Source organism: Lampetra planeri, chromosome 53, assembly GCF_965212315.1.
Source record: "Lampetra planeri chromosome 53, kcLamPlan1.2.h2, whole genome shotgun sequence".
Lineage (NCBI taxonomy): Eukaryota > Metazoa > Chordata > Hyperoartia > Petromyzontiformes > Petromyzontidae > Lampetra > Lampetra planeri.
In genome coordinates this window covers 902,539-930,451 of record NC_136159.1, presented here as the reverse complement: position 1 = coordinate 930,451, position 27,913 = coordinate 902,539, and the positions used below count along the sequence as shown (strand labels likewise).

The following is a 27,913-nucleotide window of genomic DNA, read 5'->3' as shown; positions in this document are numbered from 1 at the left end:
TAAAGAAATTAGATTTCAATCTAGATTTAAAAGGTCATAGCTCTAGTGGCTTTCTAATATCGGAAGGAAGGGCGTTCCAGACGGCCGCAGAAGCGCATCTGAAAGCGCGCGATGCGGCAGTGACCGTCTTTGTTTGACGGCGAGCCAAAAGCCGCTCGTGCGACGGGAGTGCCGGCGGGACGCGGTCAGGTCGAGCTGCAGCGTGGTGCCTCTCTCCCACAGGTGGACGTGCTGCGCATCAAGGAGATCGACCAGGAGATAGCGCGCGTGCGCCAGCTGCTGCACGAGGCCCAGGGCGTCGGCAGCGACGGCGAGGTGAGCGCCGGCGAAGGGGCTCTCTGTTTTGTGGCCGGTGGCGGGGCGCGTTGCTCGGTCACTCGCTTGTAGCCTCCGGTATTATCTTGGCACAAAAATTTGCCGACTCGCAGAGAAGCAAATGAAGCGGACGCTATCGGTGTAGCGAGCAGGACGCTGGGTCGGGGCGCCGGGTTACGATATCCAGCACTTTGATGGATTGTCATGAGTCAGAAATGCGATGATTCAATTCCAGAGCCCATTCTTGTGGTCTCTTGCTCACGTTTCCCATGTTTGCTCTGACGTCTGTACAGTGTTATTAAAATCAAGATTGTTATTCCCTCCGTTAATGTCATTTTAACGCTAGAGTATCGTTTGCATATCATTTGCCTAAAAATGTAAGTCATCGATTGTCACTCGCACCATTGGCACTCCTGGAAGACACTGGCGTAGCCATCAACTGCCTGTGTTGCGATCGAAACGTCGTAGTTTTTTTGTATTTTGTTTGTTCTACGTGACTTTACCGAAAGACCCAAAGAATATCAACAGACCGATGTACACATCTTCTTCATAAACAGAACATTAAAGACACAAGCCCCAGTATCTAGATTTTGGTCATACAATCCAAACTATGGACTATAGAGTAAACCACTGTAATCTGCGCTCCTTCAAAGGAGGAGTAGCAATAAAACTACACGAATCTCTCTGCCGAAGCCCTCTTGTCATGGATAGCGCCCCTGAACATTTGCAATTAGCTCCTGAACATATTGTCATCGTGGGCAAGAATATAATTCGCAGAGTTCACTGCACGTGGAATATCCATGAGCATAGCAACAACAACAGCAAATTAAATATACACGGCGTATTGTAAGCCCGTCGCATCTCACGAGCATTTACCAAATTGACAAATGATTAAGTTCGGGTGGAACGAGAGTGCGGGTCACAGGGCAGGGGAAGACGTGAAGCAGCAGAGAGAGAGAGAGAGTGACTCCGTGGCATGGCCGGAGACAAAGCAGCCATGGCCCAGCACCCACAGCAGTAACAACAAGCTCCAAGCTTATTTTGTTTAACCACGTGAGAACTCAAGAAGAGACCAGGATAGAATCACATTTACAAGAGCCGCTTGGGTGAAGGAGTGAGTGGCTGAGTGGAAAAATCGCCCGATGATGCTGGATGTAATATCCAGTGAAACGTCACATTACTCAAAGTGTCAATACTGTGGATTTACTCTCCAACACACCGGTGGGCTGAAGTAGCAACTAATTGGTGCGTTTTGTTTACACAATAAACCTTACTGGTTGGCTGTGTCGGGTGGTGGCGGGTAACCGACACATTTATACGTACGCGATCTAACCCTAAACACCTTCATTATGAATAATATTGGCCGCGAAAGCTTACGTGTCAAACTGGCTGAGTGAGTCGGCGAGTGAGCAGTAAATGAGTGAGTGGGTGGGCGGGTGAGTGGGCCGTGGAGTTCAAGTTACAAGTTGATTCTGTTGAGCCAGGGTGAGAGCTCAAGAGACAAGGAGGGGTCTCATTTGAGTGACCTCCTTCACCCGAATGACAAAACAAATTAAGTACAGCAATGAAGAAATGAGAAATCATCGCCAAAGCGCCTGTGTCATAACATGACAAATTGATAAATAGTGCACAAATAGAAGTTGACGTTATCTAATACATTCTCAGGAGGTGGGGGGGGCAGGGATAGGGGGCGGGAGAAGGCTTTGAATTAGATTCATTTTTCAGTCAATCAAGTTTAATCAATCATTTGCGGAATCCATCTGTGATTCGGTGTCTCTGTGCTTCTGCCCAGCTTAGCACCTTTAAGGAGGAGCAACATGACGGGCTCGGCTGGTACATCCAGCGGAAAGAAAAACAATCGCGTTACCCGATTCGTTTGTTTTGTGTTAGTTTGCGAAGGTGTAATGCCGATCAAAGTTGAACTATAACCCTCCACCACCCTGCGACAGAGCCAACCAAATGAAGTTGTCAAGTCGTGGCTAAAAATATGCCGACTGATTTGGTTTATAGTAAACATTCTTACGTATACCTACACGATCTAACTCAACAATAAACTAATTGCGAATCGTTATATTGCTCGAGAAAGCCTGCGTATAATCTTAATAACATTCATTGCTTGAGGTTGGGGCACGGACAAGTCTTAAGTGGAAACGTGTTACACTGATGATGACATCATGGTTGTGGTAGTGATTGTGGTGATGTTGATGTTTATCATGAGAGTGATGATTTCGTGAGGTTATGATGGCAATGATGGTGTTAGTGATGAAAACAGTGGTGGTGACGACGACGACGACGACGATGATAGCAGTGACGATGGTTGGAGGCTGACAATAGTGGTGTTAGCACCGGCTGTCCGGCCCATTTCCTTGACTGCAGTGACCGTGACGATGATGACATTGGTAATGAAGCTGATACTGGTTACTTCGACAACAACAACAATAACAATTCAAGTAATAACGACCCTCTTTGTAATCACATCGCCTCTCGTTATTAATGCCCGATTCGTCCATTTGACCGCGCGCGCTCCGATCCGAGCAAATTTGCTCGCGCTCCGTTCCAACGGGCCTGGACGCCCGCCCGCCCGCCTGCAACAATGGGCGGCTTGGTTTTGAACGATGTCCGTCGTCGCATCGACGGCTCGGCCAGTCCCCCTGGCAACGGAGCGACCGCTGCGGCGCTTTGTGAGGCCTCCGCTTGTCGGGGTGGCACAGGGGCAAGGCGTTGTGTGGAAGCCAAGGGGATGTTTTTGCGTGGGCTCTCGTGTCGTTTAAAAAAATTTGTTTCTTAGTTTTAGTACCCGGGCAGACAACGACGTAAATCTCCCTCTTGCGTTTTTGTTTTGCGATGGAAATTTTTTTTTGCTGCGCACTCTAAAATGAGCCTGGCGGTGGTGGCTACGTTGCTGCACGTGGCTGCTGCCTGTAGCCCGGCAGCACTGTGGAGGAAGCAGCCAGGGTTGGTGGATCACCGCACAGATGTTGTGAAACTCCCTTCCCCTGGGCGTCGAAGTGGGAACCGTACCCCGGCTCGCCAGGAGAAGGTGGTACAGCAAAAATGTAGATGCCACCTGGTCAATCTTTATGGGATAGCGTTGTTCCTTAGCACGTGTGGTTTTCTCCGGGTGTAAACAATTTCATATATCGAGTACCACAGAGCTTGGGGCGGGGGCGGGGGAGTGCGTTTGTCTCTGTGCGTGTTGAATCGGCGGCAACGGAAGCCCGATGGGGAGCCCATCAGCGCAAATGACGTTCACGTGTTTGGCTATTTTTGTGCTCTGGCTTTTGTCTCCCGGCTTCTTTGGGGCCGCACTTCTGATGGATCAGTTTGTCCACTTGTTCACATGGTGGTCATCAACACGCCCCCCCCCGTGGCTTAGCTACAGCTCCACTCCCTCCCAGCGCCGAGCACCCAGCCAGTCGTGTGCGAGCCGGAGCGTCCCCGTGACCGCGCATGGCCACCGTATTTAACCCAAGTACTGACATGCAGTTTTTCAATTGGTTAAAGTTGGTTATAACAACGCAACTTCATGCGGCAGTTTCGTTCGTATTGGATCACTTTCAAGAGAATTTAACGCGCTTCCCACCGTGACGGGCGGACGGAGTGGACGCATTAACGTGTTCGACGTCGGCTGGAAAGCGTAAATAACGCTCCCAAGTCAAAAAGTGGTCCCTGTGGTCAAATAAACATCTGCCTGGTACTCATGTCAGGATTTTTTTTGTACATTGCAATAAAAGCAACATGAATAGCATTACAAGCTGTGAATGGGCTCTTGAAAATAACGGGGATATTGTTAGGGAACCTGTCATACCCAGGCACCCTGACCATGCATTAGCCCGGTACGTTAGCGGACGCTCCGCGGTGCGTGAGAGGGAAGAAGAGCGCTGTATGATGGGGGGGGGGGGGGGACCATCGCGTCTCCCTCTGTAAGGCGATAAGAATGTTGGGTCTTACCCAGAATCCCCACGGCTGCTGCGGAGTGGCAGACGAGACGGTCGCCCCCCCTTCCCCCCTCCCCGTGTCACTCCCGCTCACATCCGCTCCACTCCATCGTGCACCGCACTTATTGCCTGCTGTGGTTGATGTGCAGAGGGCTCCGGGGAAAAAAAAATCTGCGGAAGCTTTCGGTTTTTGCGGTTGTTACTATGCGGTCGCGCACGTACGTACGTGATTGAGAAGCAGGAGGTATGTGAGAGGTTGGCACACATACATCTGCACACGTACACAAATAAAGACAAAGATCCCTCGTATAGCCTTTAACAGATTTTTCGAGCCAAGTGCTGTTAGCCAGCACATTTGAGTGACCAACACCACACCTGGCCACCTTTGTTTCCCCAGTGCAATTTTGTTTACACACCGAGTCGACGTCGGGAAGGTCCGCAATCGATTCAGATGTGCACCACTGTTATTGGTTGTGAGTGCGAATCGAACTTGCGTCGCCCGGGTTCGCAGCGATGGAACACAACCAGAGGCATTTTTCAGCCGTCATCTGCTCCGGCTTCATCATTAAAACACGGTGTGGATCTACCGTGTTTTAATGATTTCGCGGAACAGAAACAGTGGATACGTTTACTGTGCAGAGAGAGGCTCCCGGTCGCTGGCAGAGGAGAAGTGGGGGGATGGCCTTGAGCCTGGGCTCGATCAGGGGCAGGGAGTCGAGAGCACGGATGGACGGATGGGGGAAGGAAATTCCTGAGGCAGCAGAGGAAGAGAATGAGTGACCTCCCACGGAGAGAAGGTTGATTGCGGGCTTCGGTAGAAAGCGTTGGTTGATGGAGCGGAGAGGGCGAGGGAAGTAGAGAGCGATGGGAGGAGAGAGGTGGGGAGCCGGTGGGGGGGAGGGGAGGGAGTTGAGTGAGACCAGAGGGCAGAGGCAGGAGAGTGGTGCATGGAGGGGAGTCGAGTGAGATGAGAGAGGTAAGCAGAGGTGAGTCTGTGGAGTGCGGTCTTGTAATTGACCCGGGGTTGTGGGTCGACCCCCGCGTTGGGGCTACGTGGTCTCATCTCACGGGGGGCGAGCGAGCAGACCGCAGTCTGCAAAACAGTCCGGAAGCAACGGTAGAAAATTCCACATTCCCATCGCAGGGACGGTCGGTCTCTCCGCGCGACAATTTGCGACGGAACAAATATCACACGAAGGTGCACAGCCAGATTCCCAGGGAAACCGCCGGGTGGAGGAGGGTTTAACGACACGAAATTTCACGCGGCGATCTGACACACAAAAAAATTGTCAATTGCGATTTGTAATGTCCGGTCACTCCAGCCCCTGCGTCGTGTTGAATGTGTCCGTCCACCGGAGCCGGATTGAACGGCGACGCTCCCGCACCTTCATGGTCGATTCTCCAGTGATCGTATTGTCCTGTGCGCGTTGTCTCATGGTTATTTATTTATGTTCGAAAACGATTACGAGAGTATTTCCCGCACCGCCCTTGGTCACGTGACGCCGCAGCTGACGCGATAGAAATGGAGGCAGTCGTCGGTGAGAGCAGAGACCATTGGGCGGCCGCGGTGTCCTCTCCACCCCCGCCGCTCGGAGCCGCCGGCGGTTCGCTGCTGCCGCTGTTGCTGCGTGGGCCGCGGGTGCCGTCCCCGGCACTGTCTCCCGCGAGGGTTCTTCTGCCGTCGGTTGTCAACAGCTGCTGCCGCGGCGGTCACCGCTCGTGGCCCGCAGCAAGAAGGGACCTTTGTTCGATTCCTGACGCCGGCCCCCTTTTTTGGGTGGAGTTTGTGTCTTCTCCCCTTGTTAGAGTGAGAGTGTGCGAGTGTGTGTGTGTGAGCAGTGGCGAAGTGGTTAGCGTGCTTGCAATGTGAACCCGGTGAACCGAGTTAGATTTCAGCTCACGGCCAACACCAGTGACAATTAGCTGAACCAGTCCAGGGCGTCCGCTAGGTCTACTCAGCCTTAAAAGAGTACCTGACGCCTGGTGTAAACATCGCTGCGAGGGAGTTAAAGGCAGTAGGGCGTGGTGCTGGCCACCCACTCCCTCGTGTACCATGCCCGTTCTTAAGTGCTCGCTCACGGCACTTGACCCAAAAGTCTGTCAAGGTTAAATGGGGGATATTTGTATTAGTGTGAGAGTCAGCGTGTGGAGTTTGTATGTTCTCCCCTTGTTCTACACGAGGATTCCTCTGGGTTTCCTCCGCAAAAAATGATTCTAACTGGTTTTGACTAAATGAAATTGGCCCTCCTTTCCTCGCTCCCCCCCCAGCCCCTGCTGCTTGAGCTCGGCACCCCGTGGGCCCTGGTGCAGGTGCACCGCCTGCACACTCGATAGCTGCGCCGCTGTTACCGAAATAGTTCGACCGAGACACAGGAAATGCAACTGGTGTATTGAAGACATTGACGAGTGATGGTAATGTGGTCATGATGGGTGTAGTGATGGCCATGGTGGTGGTGGTGGTGCTGGTTACTGCGATTTTCGTAATGATGGTGTTAAAGGCAGTAGCAATGATGATGTTGCTTATAGTAGTGTTGAGAGTGATGTTTCTGTAAGTGATGATGATGTTCATGTTGCTGGTGATGCTACGATGATGATGTCACTCGGTATGTAGTGGCCATGATGATGATGCTGCTGGTGACGATGTTGTTCGGCACGTGGTATTGGTGAATAATGAGATCACTGCGGCCCCCCCCCTGCATTAGTTGTGGCCTTGACGTGACATCTGGCTGTGCGCCTATGAGGGGGCTTCTTCCTCCCCCCCCGCACGGCAGACGGCAACCCCCAACAGCTGCTTCTCCTGCTGCCTCCTCCATTTTCATATTTTCTGCTTCGCAGCAAAAACTCGATTTTGCCGGAGTCGAGGTTTTCCCGCTTGCGGTCCGTGGCAGAGGTTACGCGGGTGCACAGCGATAGCTGGGAAAGCGAACCGGCATCAAGGGTTATCTATCCAGGATGTGTCCTGTTACCCTTATCCTCAGAATGATCGGGGGTACGTAGGTAGGTAGCTGGCGGCACGTGACCAGGAGTAGCCATTCGCAAAGAGGTATGGTGGATGTGGTGTAAAGTAACGCGTGCGCAACGGCCTGTCGCCTACATGCGCACGTGTAGATGTGTGGCGGTCAGTGCGTGGGCTGTGGGCGCGACGTACCCTTGACGAGGGTGGCGCGTCACCACTGCTGGCGGCACGGATCCGGGGTGGACGCCGCCCGGCCCTCGGTGACGCCGATGTACCCCGGAGTCGGCTGGGCGAATGGCGGCGGACGCCCCAAGTTTAGCGCGGGAGCGTGGTTATTTTCACCGCCTTGTTTTGCCGCAGATAAAAACGAGCGGCGGCACATTTCGTTTGCATCGTCCGGTTTGTGTGGCGGCGCCGGTGTGACCGGGGCCGATGTGACCGGGGCCGGTGTGACCGGGGCCGGTGTGCGGGCGGCGCTGTGCTGTGGGGCTCGGGGGTTTTCCCGCGAGAGCCGCCGGAATTCCAGATTTGTTGCGCCGGCGGTCGTGGTTTCTGTGCGCGCGGAGGGATAACGGTAATTATGATCGTGATGAAGCACTGCTGGGTTTCACGGACACAGGCTGCGGTAGTTTCACATTTGGGGGTGGGGGGGGGGCGATGTTGCTGCTGTTGCGTGTAATCCCAGTTGAGTCATTTGCTGTGTGATTTTTTAAATTTGGTAAACTTGGACCGTGAAGCCGGTGCGCAGTGGCCTACTACTCTTTAAGAGCGATGTCACGGGACCTCTTAACGTTCCACTGCGAATGAAGCAGACGGCACGTCGTGGTTGTCGGAGTAAATTTACGGGCAATGCACACAACTGTGGTATTAACCAGGGCGGCCCGCCTGAATCAAACCACGCACCTTTGCGGCGAGCGGCGGCGAACGCGGCTAACCCGAGGCTGCATCACCGCCCCCTGGATGGCGAGCGGCCTCCAGGAGCTCTGTGGCCCTGGCGTCGTTTGTCCAGCCCGGTGTTTGGCAGAAGAAGTAATAAAATCTAACAATAATACACGAATCAGCCTAATTGGACGCTCCAGCTGCAGCGGCACGGTGTTGTGTTTCTCCGCTGCGATTGTCGCTGGTTATTTTTCCCCGTTGTAAACGGACCGCGTGCTTTTGTTTGCCTCGGCTGTTAAATCTGCTGGGCATGCGGGGGTCTAATGAGGATCCGGCGGATTAGCCGGTGCTCTTGCTGGGCCTAACGAGCTTGCGTGGCACCAGTCGTGCCTTAGATTGAGTGCACGGAAGCTCCGTGCCCATTTTGCGTAAATGCACATTGTCGATTGTTCCCGTTTGAAAGCGATCGAAAGCTACGCGGCTCCCTGTGTCGGGTCAGTTGGAATATCGCAGCGATTATTCAGCAGTTTTGCAATTGAACCCTGGGTCCCACGGAGAAGGGGGTCAGGGCAGTCTAGGGAGATAGGAGCTACAGCAAGACCCAGGCAGGGGGCCCTAGAAATCAGCGGAAGTTATTGGTATCCCTCGCATTTCTCATCGCGAGAGCGGTCGCGAAGTGTCGAGGGATGCATTGATCAGCGCACGCATTTGCATGCCATGCATAATTAAGGCTCTAACAAAACTGAAAGAAAAAAAATCCGACAATCGGTCGTTCCTCGAGAATAAGACGAGGCTTCCGCAGATTTTTTTTGTTCCTGCAATCTGTCTTGCAAGTGAGGAGTCACGTGAGCAAGCGGCTGGTGCCTTGGCTTTGCAGCCGGAGAGCGGGCGGGTGAGAGCGAATAAGAGAGAGCAAATGAGAGAGAGGGAGCGCTAGTGAGAGCGCTAGTGAGAGCACAAGCAAAGTGCGAGCGAGCGGGAGAGCGAGAGAAATAGCAGGGCAGGAGCGAGCGCGCACGCGCGCCTGCGAGATGCAGCAAGCGAGACGGCGAGGGAGGAGTGAGCGAACGAGCGAGCGAGCACACGGGGACTGCGGGTGGGCGAGCGGATGGACGGGCGGACGCCACTGAGCATGCTCCGTCCTCCATTGTCCGGCGCGTCGCGGCACCGAGCCTCGCCGCGGCCTCCCTCTGCGCGCCCACAATTTGCACGCTCGCTGGCGCGCGCCGTGTCTGCGTGGACCTTAGTCGCCGGGGTCACGACGCCCCTCCGCTAATTCGTCGAGTGGACGTTCGCAAGCTGCCCGCCTGCTCGCTCGCCCGCCCGCCTGCCCGCCCGCCTGCCCGTGTGCGCGTGTGCGGCGGCGGCGGCAGCAGCTATTTGTCCGCGGCGCTGAGCTCACGCTGCCGCGGTCGTCGCGGGAGTGGCGGTGGATCGATTGGCCCAGTGGCCCGAGACTCGGTGCCTGTGCCGGAGCGGCGGTAGTTGTGGCGTGGCTCCGGGCTGGCTCGGTGCGGACGGGGGAGGGCGGGGGCAGGTGCAGGGATCGTGGCAGTTGCCGCGCGTATAGGTGCGTTCCCAGCTGCAGGTAAAAGGATTGGCCGACAGCTGAGTACAGGTGAGCAGATGGGTGTAGGGAGGTGAGGGTACAGGCGCACAGTGCTGGAAGCCATTAGTGGACGGCTGCAGTGGCAGGTCTAAGCGCAGGCGAGCGGATCGGTGCAGGCACAGGTGTGGGAGAGGTGACCTAAGACTAGAGGGAGGTGTTGGCACAGGTGAATGTACAGGTGAAGCGGCCAGGTGGGGAGGGCTAGTTCAGGTGGGCAGACAGGCGGAGGCTTAGCTCGGGTGAGCAGACAGGTGAATACACAGGTGAGGAGACAAAGGCACGGGGCCCCCACCCGCGCCGCCGCAGCCGGCGTCCCGGCCCCGTCGCACCTGCGGGCCCTCCCATGCCGGAGTGGAGCGCCGCGCTCATGTTGAGGTTCTTCGCCAACCGCAAGTCGGTGCCGCACAGGGAGGGCGCGGGCGGCCTGCGCGGCTCCCGTGGACTCGGCGGCAGTTCCGCCTCGGTGGATTCGGACCACGACCCCCCAGAGTGCCGCCAGGTAACGTGACGGGGGGGTGGGGGCAGGGGGGGCCTGTCGCTTCGATTTCTCACTGGATATTTGTAACCGGTCGCTGATGGACTGACTGGGATAGGTGGCACGTGACTACTCGTAGCCAGAGGGCATAACGGGAGGGGTACTGGATTTGGTGTGCTGGGTGTGAATATATTTGACGAGGTCGCCGACCCGGACAGAGCGTAGGGATGTTGTGCATCGCTTGACACTTGCTGGCGCCCGTGCCAGTCAGGTGGTGGTGGGCTCTTGACACCAATTCGCTCAGATCATTACCGTGGCCTCGCCCAATAATTCATCACGACGCAGGTTTGTCGTTGCGGTCCAGAGGGGACTCAATGTTCGGGTCTCGGATTAACTGACGTATGGGGACTGGAACCTTTTTTCTTCTCTGCGCGCCGAACAGGCCATCATGCAGTGAGCATGCTTATCGATCTCTCCATGTTACTAATCATCTTCACCACCACGAGCCATGGTTTATCCACTGCTGGATGAAGACCTCCCGATGCCCGCTGCCACACGTATCACGGTACGTGCGGATGCCGCACGATCCGTGGCGCGCCGCTCACGCGGTGCCGCTTATTGCGGACGCCCTCGTCCGGCGAGGATCCGCCCTCGACCGTCGGCCATCGCTCCCCTCCAAGGCATGGAGCCGTCCTGTCACGAGGCCCACCAAAGTATTCTCAAGTCGCCACGATGTCACCGACTTGTTTCGATCCGTGCGTTTTCCCCTTCCTGTCCTCTCAATGCGCGGAATGCGCAAACGTGCAGCACTCCGCGCTTCTTGTTTGCGGGCTCGTCAGCTTACGATCCCTGCCGTGTCACGGCAGTGTGCCCTCACACATTCCTCCCCCCACCCCCCGCAAGGCATTCGGAGGCCCCTCATCCAGCAGGGGCTTGACGACAGGGGGTCTGTTCACATTTCGGGGACGTCACTTCCGATGAGTGTCCGCACTCCGAACGGGAGCGCATTGAGAAGCGCAGCGGTAATGGTGGCGCGCAGCATCGCCCTTTGTTAATTAACGATTGAGCGGCGATGGATTCCAAACGTTTCCTGTCGATTGCCTCTCGTATTCCTTCCGAGAAGCTTTCATCTGCTCCCCTAGCCCGCTGCGTGTTTTCGCAAATCTGTCTGGGCTCTGCTCTCCTGCCCCAGCCTCCCGCACTCTGTGCAAGGTCTCTCCCCGTGGCAGATTCGGGCTGCCGAGTTCCGCCGTGGCAGCCGGGTGCCGACTCGTTACAGGCGTTACCGTTGCCTCGGTTTGTTGGTTGATTTCGGTCTCTGGAAACTCGCGATTTGACGGCATCGAGCAGCGCGTGATATTGTTGATGTGTACTGCATACTGATAGAATGTGACCCACTAGCAATCCCTTACTTTCACTGCAGCTTACATTTTTTAAAATAAATTTCTTCAATCCAGTCCCTCGGGCCCTGGATCGCGACGATTCGATTAATTTGCGACAAGGATGCGGGATTGTTTGCGCTGCCTCGTCCCCAACTGTGTTGACTGCGGGAGTCTCGCAGATGGGAGGAAGCGATGGCAAGGCGGCGTGTGGGGACGCTGGTGACGTCATCGACCTTTCGACCGTGACCCCGTGAGGTGACGTCGCTCGGCGGGGCCATCTTCCCGTCGGCTCTCCGTGATAAACCGCCGTCGCTGTGAGCGGCGCGCCATTTGACGAGTCGTGAATCTTCCGAAGGCAGGCGCTCGTACAAAGGGGCCCAGTGTGCCCGGGCGGCGCGTCGCAGCGATCAGCTCGGGCAGATCCTGGCCGCGAGATGCAGCCGCCCGTGCCAGCTCTTGTGTCTTCTTTCTGGTGGCGGGGTGGGGGTGGGGGTGGTGGGGGGGGGGAACTTTCACATCGTGCTGGCGTCAGCGCTGTGTTTTTTTTTTACGGGCGAAGATGCCTTTGGCCCCGGTACAGATTCGTCGCTTCCAGCAATCACGCTCGAACAGACAACGTAAATGTATCTTGCGGCGTGGGCGCCGAATGGGGTGTCCTGGCGCGGTGACAACACCGCCCCGGTGATGTCACACGCGTCTTGTAAGGCTCACACTGTGCCTCTTGTTGTGCCGATGGCTTGGAGAATCATCGCGGTCGATGGTGGAGGCAGAGGTGGTGCCACACCTCTCCCCTCCTCCTCCGTGATTATATTTCTCTTCAGCAATGTCCACGGCTGTGGACGCTGCTGACGTTTGGACGGCGATGGTCGGAGTAGGAGAAGGGGAAAAGGTTGAATAAAAACCGGCGAGACGGAATGAGCAACCGAGCAGGGGAGGGAGGGAGGGAGAGATGATTCCTTGCTGCCTGGCTGCTCGCTGTGGTTGCCTGGCAACGCGAGGCTGTGCGAGGGGAGCGAGCGAGCGAGGGAGGTGCACAATGGCCGTGGCGCTACGTGACCAGAGAGGGAATCTCCACAAAATATGGCCGAGCGACCCCGGGCGTCGTGCGCTGCCTCCCTCTCCCCGCGGTTCGGCGTGTGCCGGCGCCCCGTGGCTCGTTTAACGGTCGGGTCCCCGATGTCGGGGAGGAACCGTATCGGCTTGATTGCCCAGGCGACGGCGCTGCGGTGCGGTCCCACGTGACCCGTACGACCGACAGCTGTAATTCATAATCCCCCGAGCACAAAGCGGCAGCAGCAGCAGCAGCAGCAGCGTGTCAGCACTGTCTTGTGCAGCGCTCGCAGTCCGCACGGTGGCGGCGCCATTCACGCGTTGGGTGTCGGTGCAGTTTGCAGGGCTTTGCTCGGTGGCTTTGCCGTTTGAATGAATGAGAATTGCTTAAATTCAACACCACACAGGATTTTGCGATCGATGTTAAGTACAAGGCTGGAGGACATTTTTACAATTCTGTCAAACTGCCTGATGATGATTAAGATGCGAGTAGTATCTTCGGTATTCGGTTGTTAAAATCGTGTGGATCGCTCTCCAACACACCGGTGTATTGTCCAGCATACCGGGTGTGTACTCCAGCACGCTGCTGGTAGTGCTACTGAAGCAGTGATCAATAGCCACATTTGTTCAACTGACAACTTAATGAATCGGCTGTGGCGGGTGGAGGATGGTCCACGACACAGATTTCACTCGTGCTACTTGACCCAAAAATCAATGATCAATCGTAAGAATAATTCACGGCATTCTGTCAAGCCACTGCTGGATGAAGCCTTCCACGTGCCTTTGCCGGTCGTGTGCACGGGCGCAACCAATCCACTGCTGGACGTGTGGGCCTCCGCATTGGTGCAGGTCATGGGATGTTGATTGACCGTACTTCACCACGCTGGTTCAATGCGGGTGGGTGAAGGAGTTGGGTAGCTGGGGGGGCGGCGGGGGGGGGGGTGGTGAAGGACAATGGGGCTGAGCCGGCTCGGCTCCAATCCCTGCACAAAGGAAGCGCGGCGGGGCCAGGTGAGCGAATTCGCATCGAACTCGTCGCGACGACCGGATCGGTTCGCCCATCATCATCGATCGCTACACTCAACGATGCGCGCCTCGAACCGCGCACGGACTGACGATCGATTATAATCGTAGGCAAAATAATAAGAACGGTGTACACATCAATGCTAATCAGTCGAAACGCAGCAAGGCAGCGGATTGCCGTGCCCTGAGCTGTCGTGTGAACACGTCGATTCGTGAGCTGCCGTTTGCTGTGTAATGTAAACCAAACAAGTTTTATTTTACCAGGCAAGGCCCACGAAGCGACCTGGCCACGAATTCTAGCTCAACGAGGTGGCTCGTCATCTAAGCGCATGTTGACTCTAAATGAGGAGGGGAAAATGCACTCGACTTCGGGGAGAGGGAACGTGCAAACTCGAAAATGTACAGGCGTTAGGGACGGGATGAAATCCATCACCTCCTGTGTATACCAGGCGAGGTAGTGAACGTCTCGCCACCACGACACCCTCTGGGTTCTCCTGTTTCCACCCATAGCTAAACACACACACAGCGTAACTGGCCTTGGCCAAAATATCCACAATTATATTCAATGGAGGATTACACAAAGCAGGAACGTCGCCCACCCCTTCTGCACACACCTGACAGGACCCTCATGAAAATAAAGAGACTTAACGAGGCTTTACTGGGTAAACGAGCGTGCGTAACGATAATAATCGTAACTGGCATGCCGCGTGGAGTTGTTTGGCTGCCCTGCAGCATCCAGCACGCGGATAAATCGTTCACGAGAAAAATGGGCCATTGATTGTGCGTGGGGTAATTAAAATAAATTAGTGGGGCAATTAATCACGGAGCGATCGCGCGGAAGTTCGCACACCTGAACCGCGAGCTCGGGGACCTGGGTTCGACTCCAGGGTGACGGCTCACAGCGGCGGCGAGTGATACCTGAACCGGTCCAGGGTGACGGCTCACAGCAGCGGCGAGTGATACCTGAACCGGTCCAGTGTGCGCGTGCTGCCCTCTTCACCAATGCCACACTGCAACAACGCCTGGGCCCCCTCTGTCCGGCCCGTGGACCCTAGCGGTGCAGGTGCACCGCCTGCACACTCGACGGCTACGCCGATGTCCATTAAAGCGCTGGGAGCGTGACGGGTTTCCTTTCCATTCCTGTTGCCGTATGCCCCTGTACCGTTCCCGTTTCTCTGTAATGTGCACCGATGCCTCATTAATTGAGGCCGATTTTGGCGTGTAAAATAAATATTGATTGAGTGAAATTCACATTGACACCTATGGACTGCTGTTGAGATGCGTAGACTCGCATAGGCTGGGTTGTCCTCAAGTCTAGACTCGCATATAAACCCGTAAGGGATCCTCGGGCGATGCTGCTGCACTGGGGGACAAGCACGAACAACAAACAACGTGGGCCAGTAACACTGCGGCGTTAAAGGAAATTATATAATCGCCGATGTTTTGGGCAATTGCCCCTATTTATAGAACATAAGTTGAAAACCCAGAGAGACAGGATGGATGGAGACTGCGCTTGTTTACATTATGGGGGCCTGATGAGAATTACATTAAAACAATGTTTTCCGATCATTAGTTTTTAAAGTGGTATATGTCGCAGCAACATAGAAAGCCATAGAGACAGACATACATAGGTACCTATCGTCTCTCATAGAAACCCATAGAGAGTGGCATCACGTGGTCGGCATGGGCCCTGGTGCAAGGAATGCTATGGCCACCCCTTGTCCAACTTCCCCCACCCCCCTCTACCACCCCCCTCTTCGTAGTTCCGGCAGGTGCAGCTGCACTGCCTGCACACCCGATAGTCACGGCACTGGCGAGGGCGTTTAGCCTGCTGCTTCCATTGTGTGTGCACGGGGGGAGGGAGAGGGGGGAGGGAGAGGGGGGAGGGAGAGGGGGGAGGCGTGTGTGCCCTTGCCCCACTAGGCGCTTGCGTGCGCCGCCCGTGCCGGAGTCGTCGGAGCGTCGTGAATCTGTGATTGTTACTTGATGGCACCTGGGAGAACAAAGCCCTGCACCACGCTAGGCCCTCCGCACGCATGCAGTCCACCCCCAGTGTGTCTCGGTGTGACTGCAGCCTAAGATGCTGTGTACAGAAACAGTGGGCGATATTCACTTAGAGAGAGAGAGGCCGTCAGGCACAGGAGAAGATGAAGGGCTCAAGTCCTGGACTTGAACAGAGGCAGGGAGTCGACGGCACAGGTGGCTGGGGGGAGGGGAGTTGCAGACAAATGTATGTGTGTGCGTGTTCCTGTGTATTCCTGTGTGTGTGTGTGTGTATTCCCGTGTGTGTGTGTATTCCCGTGTGTGTGTGTGTGTATTCCTGTGTGTGTGTGTGTATTCCCGTGTGTGTGTGTGTTCCTGTGTTCCTTTGTGTGTTCCTGTATTGCTAGGTGTGGATTTTAGGAGCGGTGGCGCAGTGGTTGGCGCGATGCGCTCCAAACTGGTGTGACCTGAGCTCAATCTCTATCCCGTGGCTAACACCAGTGGCTAACACCAGTGGCTAACACCAGTGGCTAACACCAGTGGCTAACACCAGTGGCTAACACCAGTGGCTAACACCAGTGGCTAACACCAGTGGCGAGCGATATCACAACTCGTCCTGGGCTGTCCTCTTGGTCAGCAACTTTAGATGATAAGATGGCACAGTGAGCAAACATCAGCAATGGGTGGGGACAAAGGTGGCAGGGCTTGGTGCAGGCCGTTACACACCCTTGTGTGTGCCATTCCAGCCTTAACAGGTGCTTGCTAACAGCCATTGCTCTGACTGTGTCTCTGTGGTTACACGGAGGATGTTTGGGATTTCTGTACGCGCGTGTGTGCGTGTGTGCGTGTGCGTGTGTGTGCGTGTGTGCGTGTGTGTGCGTGTGTGCGTGTGTGCGTGTGTGTGTGCGTGTGTGCGTGTGTGCGCACGCGCGTTTGGTGCACGTGCGTTGCGCTTGACTGGCTGCCTTGGATGGCCGTGTCAAATCAGATGTTCACACCTCGGGACTCGCGTTGGCGGTGTCAAAACGAATGAGAAGTGACAGCGAGAAAATCTCATTTCTGTTCTGCGGCCGTGGTGTCAGCGCATAGCGTAACGCAGCTCGTTATTCATCTGCGCTTCGCTCGTTCACTTTTGCGTTCAATGATTCGTGATTGATACATTTTTTGAGGCCAGGCCACGTTAATGATCTGCCCAAAATTGAACTTCCTGGATTTTTTTTTATGTCCTAGAACTTGTCCTGGAGTTGCTTGGTGCCGTTTCAAGCGAAACGTCGCGTATCTCTCACACTTGGCTACATTTGGTTGTGAGAATTGTTCAGAAAACTTACTGGCAGTGGGTGAGTGAGTGTCTGGGTTAGTGGCTAAGTGAGTGAGTGAGTGTGTTCGTGAGTGAGTTGGTGGGTGAGTGGATAAGTGAGTTAGTGGGTCGGTGAGTGAGTGTGTGGGTGAGTGGCTGAGTGAGTGGGTCAGTGAGTGACTGTGTACAGACATAGAGGCCCTTTGACTCGCACAGAGAACCGTAGATTCACGTAGAGAAACCCGTGCAGTACAAAGCAGCAGTGTGGATGTGCACGTTGTGTGAGGTGTGAGCGCCTCGCAATATGCTGCTGCTGTTGTTTCTGTTGCTGCTGTCACTGCAGAGCTCTGGAGGGCAGGAGCACGACGTGGGCAGTGTGATGAGCTTCAGCAGTACCTGCTCGTTACCGCGGCAACCGGCGAGCCACCTGGGTACCAAGGTAACGGAGGACGTCAGAGTTCAGGTTTCTGCCTTCTCCACTGCCCTCTTTCACTCTGTGCCGAGTCTGTTTACTACACACAACCCTGATAACCGCAAACACCTATCCGCACACCTTCTTAACTTCTGTGGCTTAATGGTGAGCAGTGGCGCTTGACTTGCGATCTCGAGGTCGTCGGTTCGATTCCATCTCCTGGAGCGGCAGTTGAAGCGACGGGGCAAGTTTCTTAAATCCCCACCGCCGCCCCCGCCGTCAACCCAGCAGCCGTGTAAATGGGCCCCCCCACAGTTGACCTGTGATCGGCCGCTCGCTTACAGCGGGGCAAAGTGGCGGGTACGCCCTCATCTCTTCCCACACGACTGGCTAAAAGTGGAAGAGTAGACCAAGAACGCCCTCTCGGGCAGGGCGTCGGCAACCTGAGGCTCCGGGCTCGGCGCGCGGCTCTTTCGGGACTGCCGCTTCGTGACGTTATTCACCACGCGCGTTGCGGCTCTCGATACGTTGAGATTTTTTTTTTTACCGGATTCGAACAAAAACGGCTGCTCTTGTTATTTTGGTTGCCGACCCCTGGCTGATCTCAATTGAGAAATCAGCAGTGTAATTTAAAACATTTGGTCACATAGACCGTGATGTTGGCACACAACGGCCGACTCTTGCGAATTACGTCACGTGGTCCTTGACCGGTAAATCACGCCCGCAGCATTAACCAGGGTGGCCGTTAAATCACGCCCGCAGAATTAACCAGGGTGGCCGCCAGAATCGAACCGCGAACCTCTGCAGCCAGCGGCGAACGTGTTCCCGCAGAGCCCATGTCAGTCGCCAAACACACGTACACGCACATGCATGTTACAGCCATATCATATATCTCTGAACCGTGATGACCTCGCCAATGCATAGCCACTCGGCCTAAACTAACGCTTCAAACTGCACGTCTGGTCACCACTCGTCAATGCCGAACCTTGTAACCGCTAAGCTCAGTCAGACCTTGACAACCGCGCAGCATGCTTGGCTACTGAGCAATTATTGCCTCTTCTCATGTTATCTCATTAATCATAATGCGGCTGCTTACATGTTTTGCAACAAAAACTTCCGTGCGTTATTGAATGTATTGCCAAATGAATGTGTACGCGTGTGTGTGCTTGTAAACAGTGGTTATCACCGCGGTGGTGTGTATTAGCCATAATCATTCACTCACGGTGGACATTCGCAAGAGTAGGCCATTGTGTGCCGGCATCACTGTCAAGATTTGCCTCATCGGGAAAATGACAGCAACTGACTCAATTGGGATTACACGTACAGGAGCGATCATCATCTCCCCCCTCCCCTACTGGCAGACGAATGCCCATTCAAATATATGATTCTGACTATAACTGAATATACATTTCGTCTCGTCCATCGTCGGAGGTTCGATGCGGCTCACAGGGACGCCGCCTCCTCCGTTAATTTTCTGAGCGCTGCTGCTTCTCGCCCGTTGTTGTCTCCCCCACGGCGTGGGGTCCCGTCCGCATTTAGCCCCGGCCCCCGCACCGTTGAGGTTCAGCCGTTTTGTACACGCAAAGGTGCAGCCACATTGTCAGTGCTTGACTGGAGGAGGTGATTAGTAGACCACACTTCTCCACGCTGGCCTGTGCAGCTTGGTGAAGGCGATGTGGCATAGTGCAGCACAACAAAGGATTGCTTTGCTAAGGCCTTCCCTTCTTAAGCCACTGCCATCCCTCGCAATCCTGCCCACACCGCCCCTTCTGTGCCGCTCATCCGGGCTTAACCCGAGGTGTAACGAGATTGCGTGCATTCCGGGTGATTTGGTCATAGGAGCCATTGTTTTGTTCCCCGAAATTGGGGCCGCGTGCGTGAAGCGTTCGTGGGTGGGTGGGCAGGGGGTCAGCGGTGGTGAGGATAGGAGGCGGCAGTAACCGCATGCACCGGCTCGTCGCTCGCTGTGCCGCCAAGCCGGTTTTAGAGTCTCCGTTTTCCGTGCTCGTTGGCCGCCCGGCATCGGAACACGTGACCCGATCCACACGGGCGTACGCAGACAACGCGTCTCCTTCGCATAGAATCCGTTTCTCCACGTAACGCAATGTGAGCGTTTCTGACGCATCCCATCAGCCGCCCTGCACGGCCTTCTGTCTGCCAGTGTGCATAATCGCAGCGGCATTCTCTCGTGAGAGTGCAGACCACAGTGGCTGACCGTATGGTCCAGCAGTATTGATTCTCCTCAGGCTTGCTTGTTTCAATACTGGCGAAATGCTAATCTATGGGTCCTAGATACTGTCTGTCGTAATCGGTCCAGAGGTTTGCTTGTGTATATATCTGCCCCTATTATTTGTGGACACCTGTTTATAGAAACCTGGCCAAGTAGCTCAGCGATAGAGCGGGCGGCAGCTCACGAATCCAGTGGGTTACGAGTTAATATTATGGTCGAGATTTGATTCGGTCCATCATCCAATAAATCCCTATGGAGGTCGAGAAAATGAGAACCACTTTGTATGAAAGTCAATGGCGATCGTCCTATTGGGAGGCTCGCCCTGCCCCCCCCCCCCCGCCAGAGGAATGTGCAATGGCCACGAGTGGCTCCGCAAAGCTGTAAACGGGACATTGAGCACCAATGCCTCGACTTCTCGTGTAAGCAGCGACGTTGACCAGTTGTAGCAACCACGGCTGGGTGTGTGCGTCGATCGTGACGACGCGCGTGCCACGGTCGCTGCCGCTGGGGGTGCCCTAGGTGGAGATGGTCTACTCGCTGCTGTCCATGCTGGGCACGCACGACAAGGACGACATGTCACGCACACTGCTCGCCATGAGCAGCTCGCAAGACAGCTGCATCGCCATGCGCCAGTCGGGCTGCCTGCCGCTGCTCATCCAGCTGCTGCATGGCAACAACAAGGACTCGTCGCTGCTCGGTGCCGCCAAGGGCAACCGGGAGGCGCGGGCGCGCGCCAGCGCGGCGCTCCACAACATCGTGCACTCGCAGCCCGACGACAAGCGCGGCCACCGCGAGATGCGCGTGCTCCACCTGCTGGAGCAGATCCGCGCCTACTGCGAGGCGTGCTGGGAGTGGCAGGACGGCAGGGAGGCCGCCAGCGGCGGCGTTGGCGCCACGGCGTCCGCCATCGCCGCCGACGTCTCGTCCGTCAGCAGTAAGGAGGGGGGCTCCGCCTTCGCACCACCGCACCACTGCACCACCGCACCACCGCACCACCGCACCACCGTCACGACAGGCAACCGGAGGGCACAGACTCTCCGGTTGCCTGGGTGGAAAACGAGCTGTGCACTGGCCCAGTCCTGGCCAGCTGGCTCAGAAATCTAAACACGTTCTGTTTGTACCGCCCCTTTTGCGGTTCCGTAGCAGTTGTACGCCCGCAGCTGTGTCGTGGGACCAAGTGTCGTGGTGCAATGCGGTGTTCACGGGGTCAGGGCACTGTCGCTTAGAGACCTGGGTTTGAATCTAGGCGACTGCCTGCGATCAAAGCGGGTTGTCAGACCGCAGTGAGTTCACTCGAGGAAGATCTTCAGACGCGCCTCTCACCGCGGGCCCTCACGGGGCGGAGGTGTCGGGGAACAAGTTCTCGGCCTCGTGACCCAACGCCGACAGCAGCGTGGTGCTGACGAGATTCCCCGACGAGCCAGATGTGCCGCCTGACTGCGTGCCACATCTGCCGCGAGCACTCCCGCATGTTTTGCTGTCGGAACAAAGTGGCCCCTCCACCCCTCGGGCACACCGCTCATTTGTCTGACGTTCCCCCCCCCCCCTCTCCACTGTGTGCTGCCCCCGGCTCCGTGCGATGACAGAGCCGTCGCCGGTGGAGAACCAGATCGGGCCGGCGATCTGCGTGCTCATGAAGCTGTCGTTCGACGAGGACCACCGGCACGCCATGAACGAGCTCGGTGAGGGCAGCACCGCACCGGGTGGCGGCTCTCGTGGCTGCCGGGGTGACGCGAGTGAGGAGTGCGCCAGTCGGAGTGAGCTAGTCCGAGAGAGTGGGTGGGTGGGTGGTTAAGTGAGATGGTGAGCGAGTGCGTGAGCGAGCGAGTGAATGTATGAATCGGGAGTGTGCATGTTGGTGAGCGACAGTGAGTGGGGGGGGATCAGGTGTGTGAGCGAGTGAGCGGCTGAGCAGGCGAGTGAGTGAGTGTGCGAGCAGGTGGGCGAGCGGGTGATTGAGCCGGAGAGTAACTATACACGCTGGCGCTCCCTGCAGGTGGACTGCAGGCGATCGCCGAGCTGCTGCAGGCCGACTGCGAGATGTTTGCGATGACGAGCGACCAGTACAACGTGACGCTGCGGCGCTACGCCGGCATGGCGCTCACCAACCTGACGTTCGGTGACGTCGCCAACAAGGTGCGTGCCGCCGCCGCCCGGCCCGTTGCGCCGCCGCGGAGACCACCGGGGAGGGCTCGCCGGTGGCAAGGATCATCGATGTCATCGGCCGTGATCAGGCTCCGAGTGTAGAATTGATTGGTGCGCGTTGGTGAAAGGAAATTACTCGCCACTGAGGTTAGCCGTAGCCGGGCATCGAACTCGGGTGGCCCGGGGTCATGGGGCGGTTCTCTAACTGCCGCTGCACCACGGCTCCACCCCTTGCGGGGGCTTCACTTTGCAGGTCACGGATACGGCCCGAGACGGGGGAACATTGTCACGATTCTGGCAACTGCCTGATGATGATGGCTGTTGCAACTACTGGCGAAATGTCCGCACCTGACATTCTCAATGCGTGTGGATCGCTCTCCAACGCAGCGGTGGTGCTGCTTTGAAGCAGTAATAAATTGGCCGCGTTTGTTCACGAGACAATTTCATTGTCAGGTGGAGGAAGGGTGCACGGCCCACACATTTTACGCGACCATCTGACCCAAAAATTAATTGTAATGACGGGCATGTTGAAGGTCGTCGGTAATTACCAGTCGTGTGCTTGTATCAGAATTTGTCCTAATTTTCCACCCCCCCTCCCCCCACCAGTGTAATGCAAGCACGTGTTGCTTATATCAGAATTGTGCTTCTACAAAGTCAGCAGTTTCCTGTTCAAATGGTGCTCTTCTTTATGTTTAAAGCCCTGCAGAGCCAGTGGTGGAAGTTGCAAGTTCCCATGGCGGGAGTGGTGGCGGGGGGGGGTGCGAGTCTAACCATCGGACAGCCACTGTTGACTTCTAGCACAAAGTGGTGCTTCTTTTATCAACCCTGGAGGGATGATGATGGGCCGAGTCAACCCCACCCCCAACCAGGATTTGAACTCTGAACCTTCCTATGGCGAGCCTCGGCCGCTGAGAGTCGCCCGCGTGCTCATGGCCACCGTGTACAGCGTGAGGACTGTTTATAGAAGCTGACTGTAGCTAATTTGTGGAACTACTGCCAACCCCCTCCTTGCTGTCTGCCCTGTACATTAAACATATCCCCTGCCTACGTGTGTGGCCTGGCATGTGCCTGGCGTGTACGTGGTGTGTGGCCTGGCGTGTGCATGGCATGTGCGTGGCGTGTACGTGGCGCGTGGCGTGTGCGTGGCGTGTGCGTGGTGTGTGGCCTGGCGTGTGCATTGCATGTGTGTGGCGTGTGCGTGGCGTGTGCGTGACGTGTGCGTGGCGTGCGCGTGCTGCTTGCTGTGTTTGTACGCAGGCCACGCTGTGCTCAATGCGGGGCTGCATGCGTGGCATGGTGGCCCAGCTGAAGGCTGACAGCGAGGATCTCCGACAGGTAAGAACACGACGACACTAATGGTCACGATGTGTGTCCGCTAAAACCTGCTAATCCGTGGTGGCTCACCACAGGGAAAGGTCGTGGAGTCTCGAGGATGCTCATGTAATTGGAACAGAGATAGGAAGAGTTAAGAGAAGAGAAATAATAGTGGGAAATGAGAGGAAAATTGTGGAAAAAGAAGGGAGAACCGGAGCCAAAGGATCAGGCGAGATGAAGAGAATTAGGAGGGAAGAGGCAACATCAGGGCCTCGACGCTGCTGCACGGAAGAGCGCCGTTTGCTGAACACAGCGGGTGGAGGGCACGGGGGGGGGGGGGGGAGGGATTCAGCGTGGGGTGGCTGCCGCAAGCTCGGCGGGGCTCTAACCGCCGGCCGTGCTGCGCGTGCCGCAGGTGATCGCCAGCGTCTTGCGCAACCTCTCGTGGCGAGCGGACGTCACGAGCAAGAAGACCCTGCGGGAGGTGGGCAGCGTCTCGGCCCTCACCGAGTGCGCCCTGGAGGTGAAGAAGGTGAGCGGCAGATTGAGCTTCCGAAGTAATCGCTGGATTTCTTCATCGCACGTGGCACTGGCCGAAGGCAGGCGTTGCTGCGTCTCACAGAGGGGTATAGTGTCCATCATAGAGGTGTGTGGGTTAGATCGCCACGTCCATATATAAGTGTGTCGTTAAACTCGCCACCACCCGACACGGCCAGCCAGTAAGGGTTGTCACGTAAACAGAACGTGGCCAATTCGTCACTAGTACAGCACTAGTGTGTAGTGTAGTGTGTAGTGTAGTGTATAGTGTAGTGTATAGTGTAGTGTACTAGTACAGCACTAGTGTGTAGTGTAGTGTATAGTGTAGTATATTGTATAGTGTAGTGTATAGTAGTATAATGTGTAGTGTATAGTGCAGTGTGTAGCAGAGGTGTGGACTCGAGTCATGTGACTTGGACTCGAGTCAGACTCGAGTCATGAATTTGATGACTTGCGACTCGACTTGGACTTGCATAACAATGACTTTGTCCCACCTATGAGATGTGGACTCGAGTCATGTGACTTGGACTCGAGTCAGACTCGAGTCATGAATTTGATGACTTGCGACTCGACTTGGACTTGCATAACAATGACTTTGTCCCACCTCTGGTGTGTAGTGTATAGTAGTGTATAGTGTAGTGTACGAGTACAGCACACCGGTGTTTTGGAGAGCCAAGCCACAACATTTACAATCCGAGTACGACGTTTTGCCAGTAATTACCACCAGCTTCATCAGGCGATAGCCAGATTTGTGGAGAAGTCCACCTGTTTCGTTCCTTATATAGAGGGGTAGTAGATGTGGTGACCACGCTTCTGCGCTCTTGTGCAAAGTGGGGGGGGGGGGGGATTACTGAGGCAACGTACATTATGCGTGTGCATTATGCGAAACCCTTTGGTCTTGTTCTTCCTGTGCATTGTGTGTATTAAAATATCCGTACCAAAGGCAATCCCTATTGAGGTATGGTGCTCTGTATAGGCATGCATTTAAATAATGTATTTTTTGATGATTCGCTTCCACGCAGCACTAAGACGGGAGCTATCCGAACAGTAAAAATTTATTCTTTCAATTTCGATAGATTCTCTAATTAGTCTTGGCCAGTAGTAGCTAGTTTTGCACAAAACTTCAACATTATCAAAACCAATTGAGTGTCCTGGTTTGCACGCTTGTTCTGCTACTGCTGACAGTGATATTTGGGAGTATTTAATGTTTCTCTGATGGTAAAGTGTCGCTCGTCCACTCGCCAACCCACCCACCTGGATCGTTCACCCGCCCACATCATTCATCCACTCACCCTCTCGCTCACCAACACACTCATTATATATATGCTGATGATGTGATGATGGTGGGGCGGGCGTACGGGTTTCACAGGAGTCGACGCTCAAGAGCGTGCTGAGCGCCCTCTGGAACCTGTCGGCCCACTGCACGGAGAACAAGGCGGACATCTGTGCGGTGGTGGGCGCACTGGGCTTCCTCGTGGACACGCTGGCCTACCGCAGCCAGACCAACACGCTCGCCATCATCGAGAGCGGCGGCGGCATCTTGCGCAACGTCTCCAGCCTCATCGCCACCAACGAGGACTACAGGTGAGCGCCGACAATGCTACGCGTGTGTGAGCGTGTGTGAGCGTGTGTGAGCGTGTGTGAGCGTGTGTGAGCGTGTGTGAAGGTGTGTGAGCGTGTGTGAGCGTGTGTGAAGGTGTGTGAGCGTGTGTGAGCGTGTGTGAAGGTGTGTGAGCGTGTGTGAGCGTGTGTGAAGGTGTGTGAGCGTGTGTGAGCGTGTGTGAGTGTGTGTGAGTGTGTGTGAGCGTGTGCGAGCGTATGCGAGCGTGTGTGAAGGTGTGTGAGCGTGTGTGAAGGTGTGTGAGCGTGTGTGAGCGTGTGTGAGCGTGTGTGAAGGTGTGTGAGCGTGTGTGAAGGTGTGTGAGCGTGTGTGAAGGTGTGTGAGCATGTGTGAAGGTGTGTGAGCGTGTGTGAGCGTGTGTGAAGGTGTGTGAGCGTGTGTGAAGGTGTGTGAGCGTGTGTGAAGGTGTGTGAGCATGTGTGAAGGTGTGTGTGTGTGAGCGTGTGTGAAGGTGTGTGAGCGTGTGTGAGCGTGTGTGAGCGTGTGTGAAGGTGTGTGAGCGTGTGTGAAGGTGTGTGAGCGTGTGTGAAGGTGTGTGTGTGTGAGCGTGTGTGAAGGTGTGTGAGCGTGTGTGAAGGTGTGTGAGCGTGTGTGAGCGTGTGTGAGCGTGTGTGAGCGTGTGTGAGCGTGTGTGAAGGTGTGTGAGCGTGTGTGAAGGTGTGTGAGCGTGTGTGAGCGTGTGTGAGCGTGTGTGAAGGTGTGTGAGCGTGTGTGAAGGTGTGTGAGCGTGTGTGAGTGTGTGTGAGCGTGTGTGAAGGTGTGTGAGCATGTGTGAAGGTGTGTGTGTGTGAGCGTGTGTGAGCGTGTGTGAGCGTGTGTGAAGGTGTGTGAGCGTGTGTGAGCGTGTGTGAAGGTGTGTGAGCGTGTGTGAGCGTGTGTGAGCGTGTGTGAGCGTGTGTGAAGGTGTGTGAGCGTGTGTGAGCGTGTGTGAAGGTGTGTGAGCGTGTGTGAAGGTGTGTGAGCGTGTGTGAGCGTGTGTGAGCGTGTGTGAAGGTGTGTGAGCGTGTGTGAGCGTGTGTGAAGGTGTGTGAGCGTGTGTGAAGGTGTGTGAGCGTGTGTGAGCGTGTGTGAGCGTGTGTGAAGGTGTGTGAGCGTGTGTGAGCGTGTGTGAGCGTGTGTGAGCGTGTGTGAAGGTGTGTGAAGGTGTGTGTGTGTGAGCGTGTGTGAAGGTGTGTGTGTGTGAGCGTGTGTGAAGGTGTGTGAGCGTGTGTGAAGGTGTGTGAGCGTGTGTGAGTGTGTGTGAAGGTGTGTGAGCGTGTGTGAGCGTGTGTGAAGGTGTGTGAGCGTGTGTGAAGGTGTGTGAGCGTGTGTGAGCGTGTGTGAAGGTGTGTGAGCGTGTGTGAGCGTGTGTGAAGGTGTGTGAAGGTGTGTGAGCGTGTGTGAAGGTGTGTGTGTGTGAGCGTGTGTGAAGGTGTGTGAGCGTGTGTGAGTGTGTGTGAGCGTGTGTGAAGGTGTGTGAGCATGTGTGAAGGTGTGTGTGTGTGAGCGTGTGTGAAGGTGTGTGAGCGTGTGTGAAGGTGTGTGAGCGTGTGTGAGTGTGTGTGAGTGTGTGTGAGCGTGCGTGAAGGTGTGTGAGCGTGTGTGAGCGTGTGTGAGCGTGTGTGAGCGTGTGTGAGCGTGTGTGAGCGTGTGTGAAGGTGTGTGAGCGTGTGTGAGCGTGTGTGAGCGTGTGTGAGCGTGTGTGAGCGTGTGTGAAGGTGTGCGAGCGTGTGTGAAGGTGTGTGAGCGTGTGTGAGCGTGTGTGAAGGTGTGTGAAGGTGTGTGAGCGTGTGTGAGCGTGTGTGAAGGTGTGTGAGCGTGTGTGAGCGTGTGTGAGCGTGTGTGAGCGTGTGTGAGCGTGTGTGAGCGTGTGTGAGCGTGTGTGAAGGTGTGTGAGCGTGTGTGAAGGTGTGTGAGCGTGTGTGAGCGTGTGTGAGCGTGTGTGAGCGTGTGTGAGCGTGTGTGAAGGTGTGTGAGCGTGTGTGAGCGTGTGTGAGCGTGTGTGAGCGTGTGTGAGCGTGTGTGAAGGTGTGTGAGTGTGTGTGAGCGTGTGTGAAGGTGTGTGAGTGTGTGTGAGTGTGTGTGAGCGTGTGCGAGCGTATGCGAGCGTGTGTGAAGGTGTGTGAGCGTGTGTGAGCGTGTGTGAGCGTGTGTGAGTGTGTGTGAGTGTGTGTGAGCGTGTGCGAGCGTATGCGAGCGTGTGTGAAGGTGTGTGAGCGTGTGTGAAGGTGTGTGAGCGTGTGTGAGCGTGTGTGAGCGTGTGTGAGCGTGTGTGAGCGTGTGTGAAGGTGTGTGAGCGTGTGTGAGCGTGTGTGAGCGTGTGTGAAGGTGTGTGAGCGTGTGTGAAGGTGTGTGAGCGTGTGTGAAGGTGTGTGAGCGTGTGTGAAGGTGTGTGAGCGTGTGTGAGTGTGTGTGAGCGTGTGTGAAGGTGTGTGAGCGTGTGTGAAGGTGTGTGAGCGTGTGTGAGCGTGTGTGAAGGTGTGTGAGCGTGTGTGAGCGTGTGTGAGCGTGTGTGAAGGTGTGTGAGCGTGTGTGAGCGTGTGTGAGCGTGTGTGAAGGTGTGTGAGCGTGTGTGAGCGTGTGTGAAGGTGTGTGAGCGTGTGTGAGCGTGTGTGAGCGTGTGTGAAGGTGTGTGAGCGTGTGTGAGCGTGTGTGAAGGTGTGTGAAGGTGTGTGTGTGTGAGCGTGTGTGAAGGTGTGTGAGCGTGTGTGAGCGTGTGTGAAGGTGTGTGAGCGTGTGTGAAGGTGTGTGAGCGTGTGTGAGCGTGT

At 55.7% G+C, this 27,913-nt stretch overlaps 1 protein-coding gene across 2 annotated transcripts in view; it reads left to right on the top strand.

The window, feature by feature from the left end:
- The window catches only part of LOC144734841 (adenomatous polyposis coli protein-like), a 68,118-nt gene that overhangs the window by 30,268 nt on the left and 9,937 nt on the right, over positions 1-27,913 (top strand). The window contains exons 7-14 of one of the 2 annotated variants that reach the window (XM_078617248.1): positions 223-315; positions 17,251-17,370; positions 20,069-20,483; positions 21,136-21,231; positions 21,546-21,685; positions 22,952-23,029; positions 23,424-23,540; positions 24,915-25,129. In XM_078617248.1, coding sequence (XP_078473374.1) covers positions 223-315; positions 17,251-17,370; positions 20,069-20,483; positions 21,136-21,231; positions 21,546-21,685; positions 22,952-23,029; positions 23,424-23,540; positions 24,915-25,129 — 1,274 coding nt within the window. The remainder of the gene's footprint in view (positions 1-222; positions 316-17,250; positions 17,371-20,068; positions 20,484-21,135; positions 21,232-21,545; positions 21,686-22,951; positions 23,030-23,423; positions 23,541-24,914; positions 25,130-27,913) is intronic. The other variant, XM_078617249.1, reaches the window with a different exon arrangement.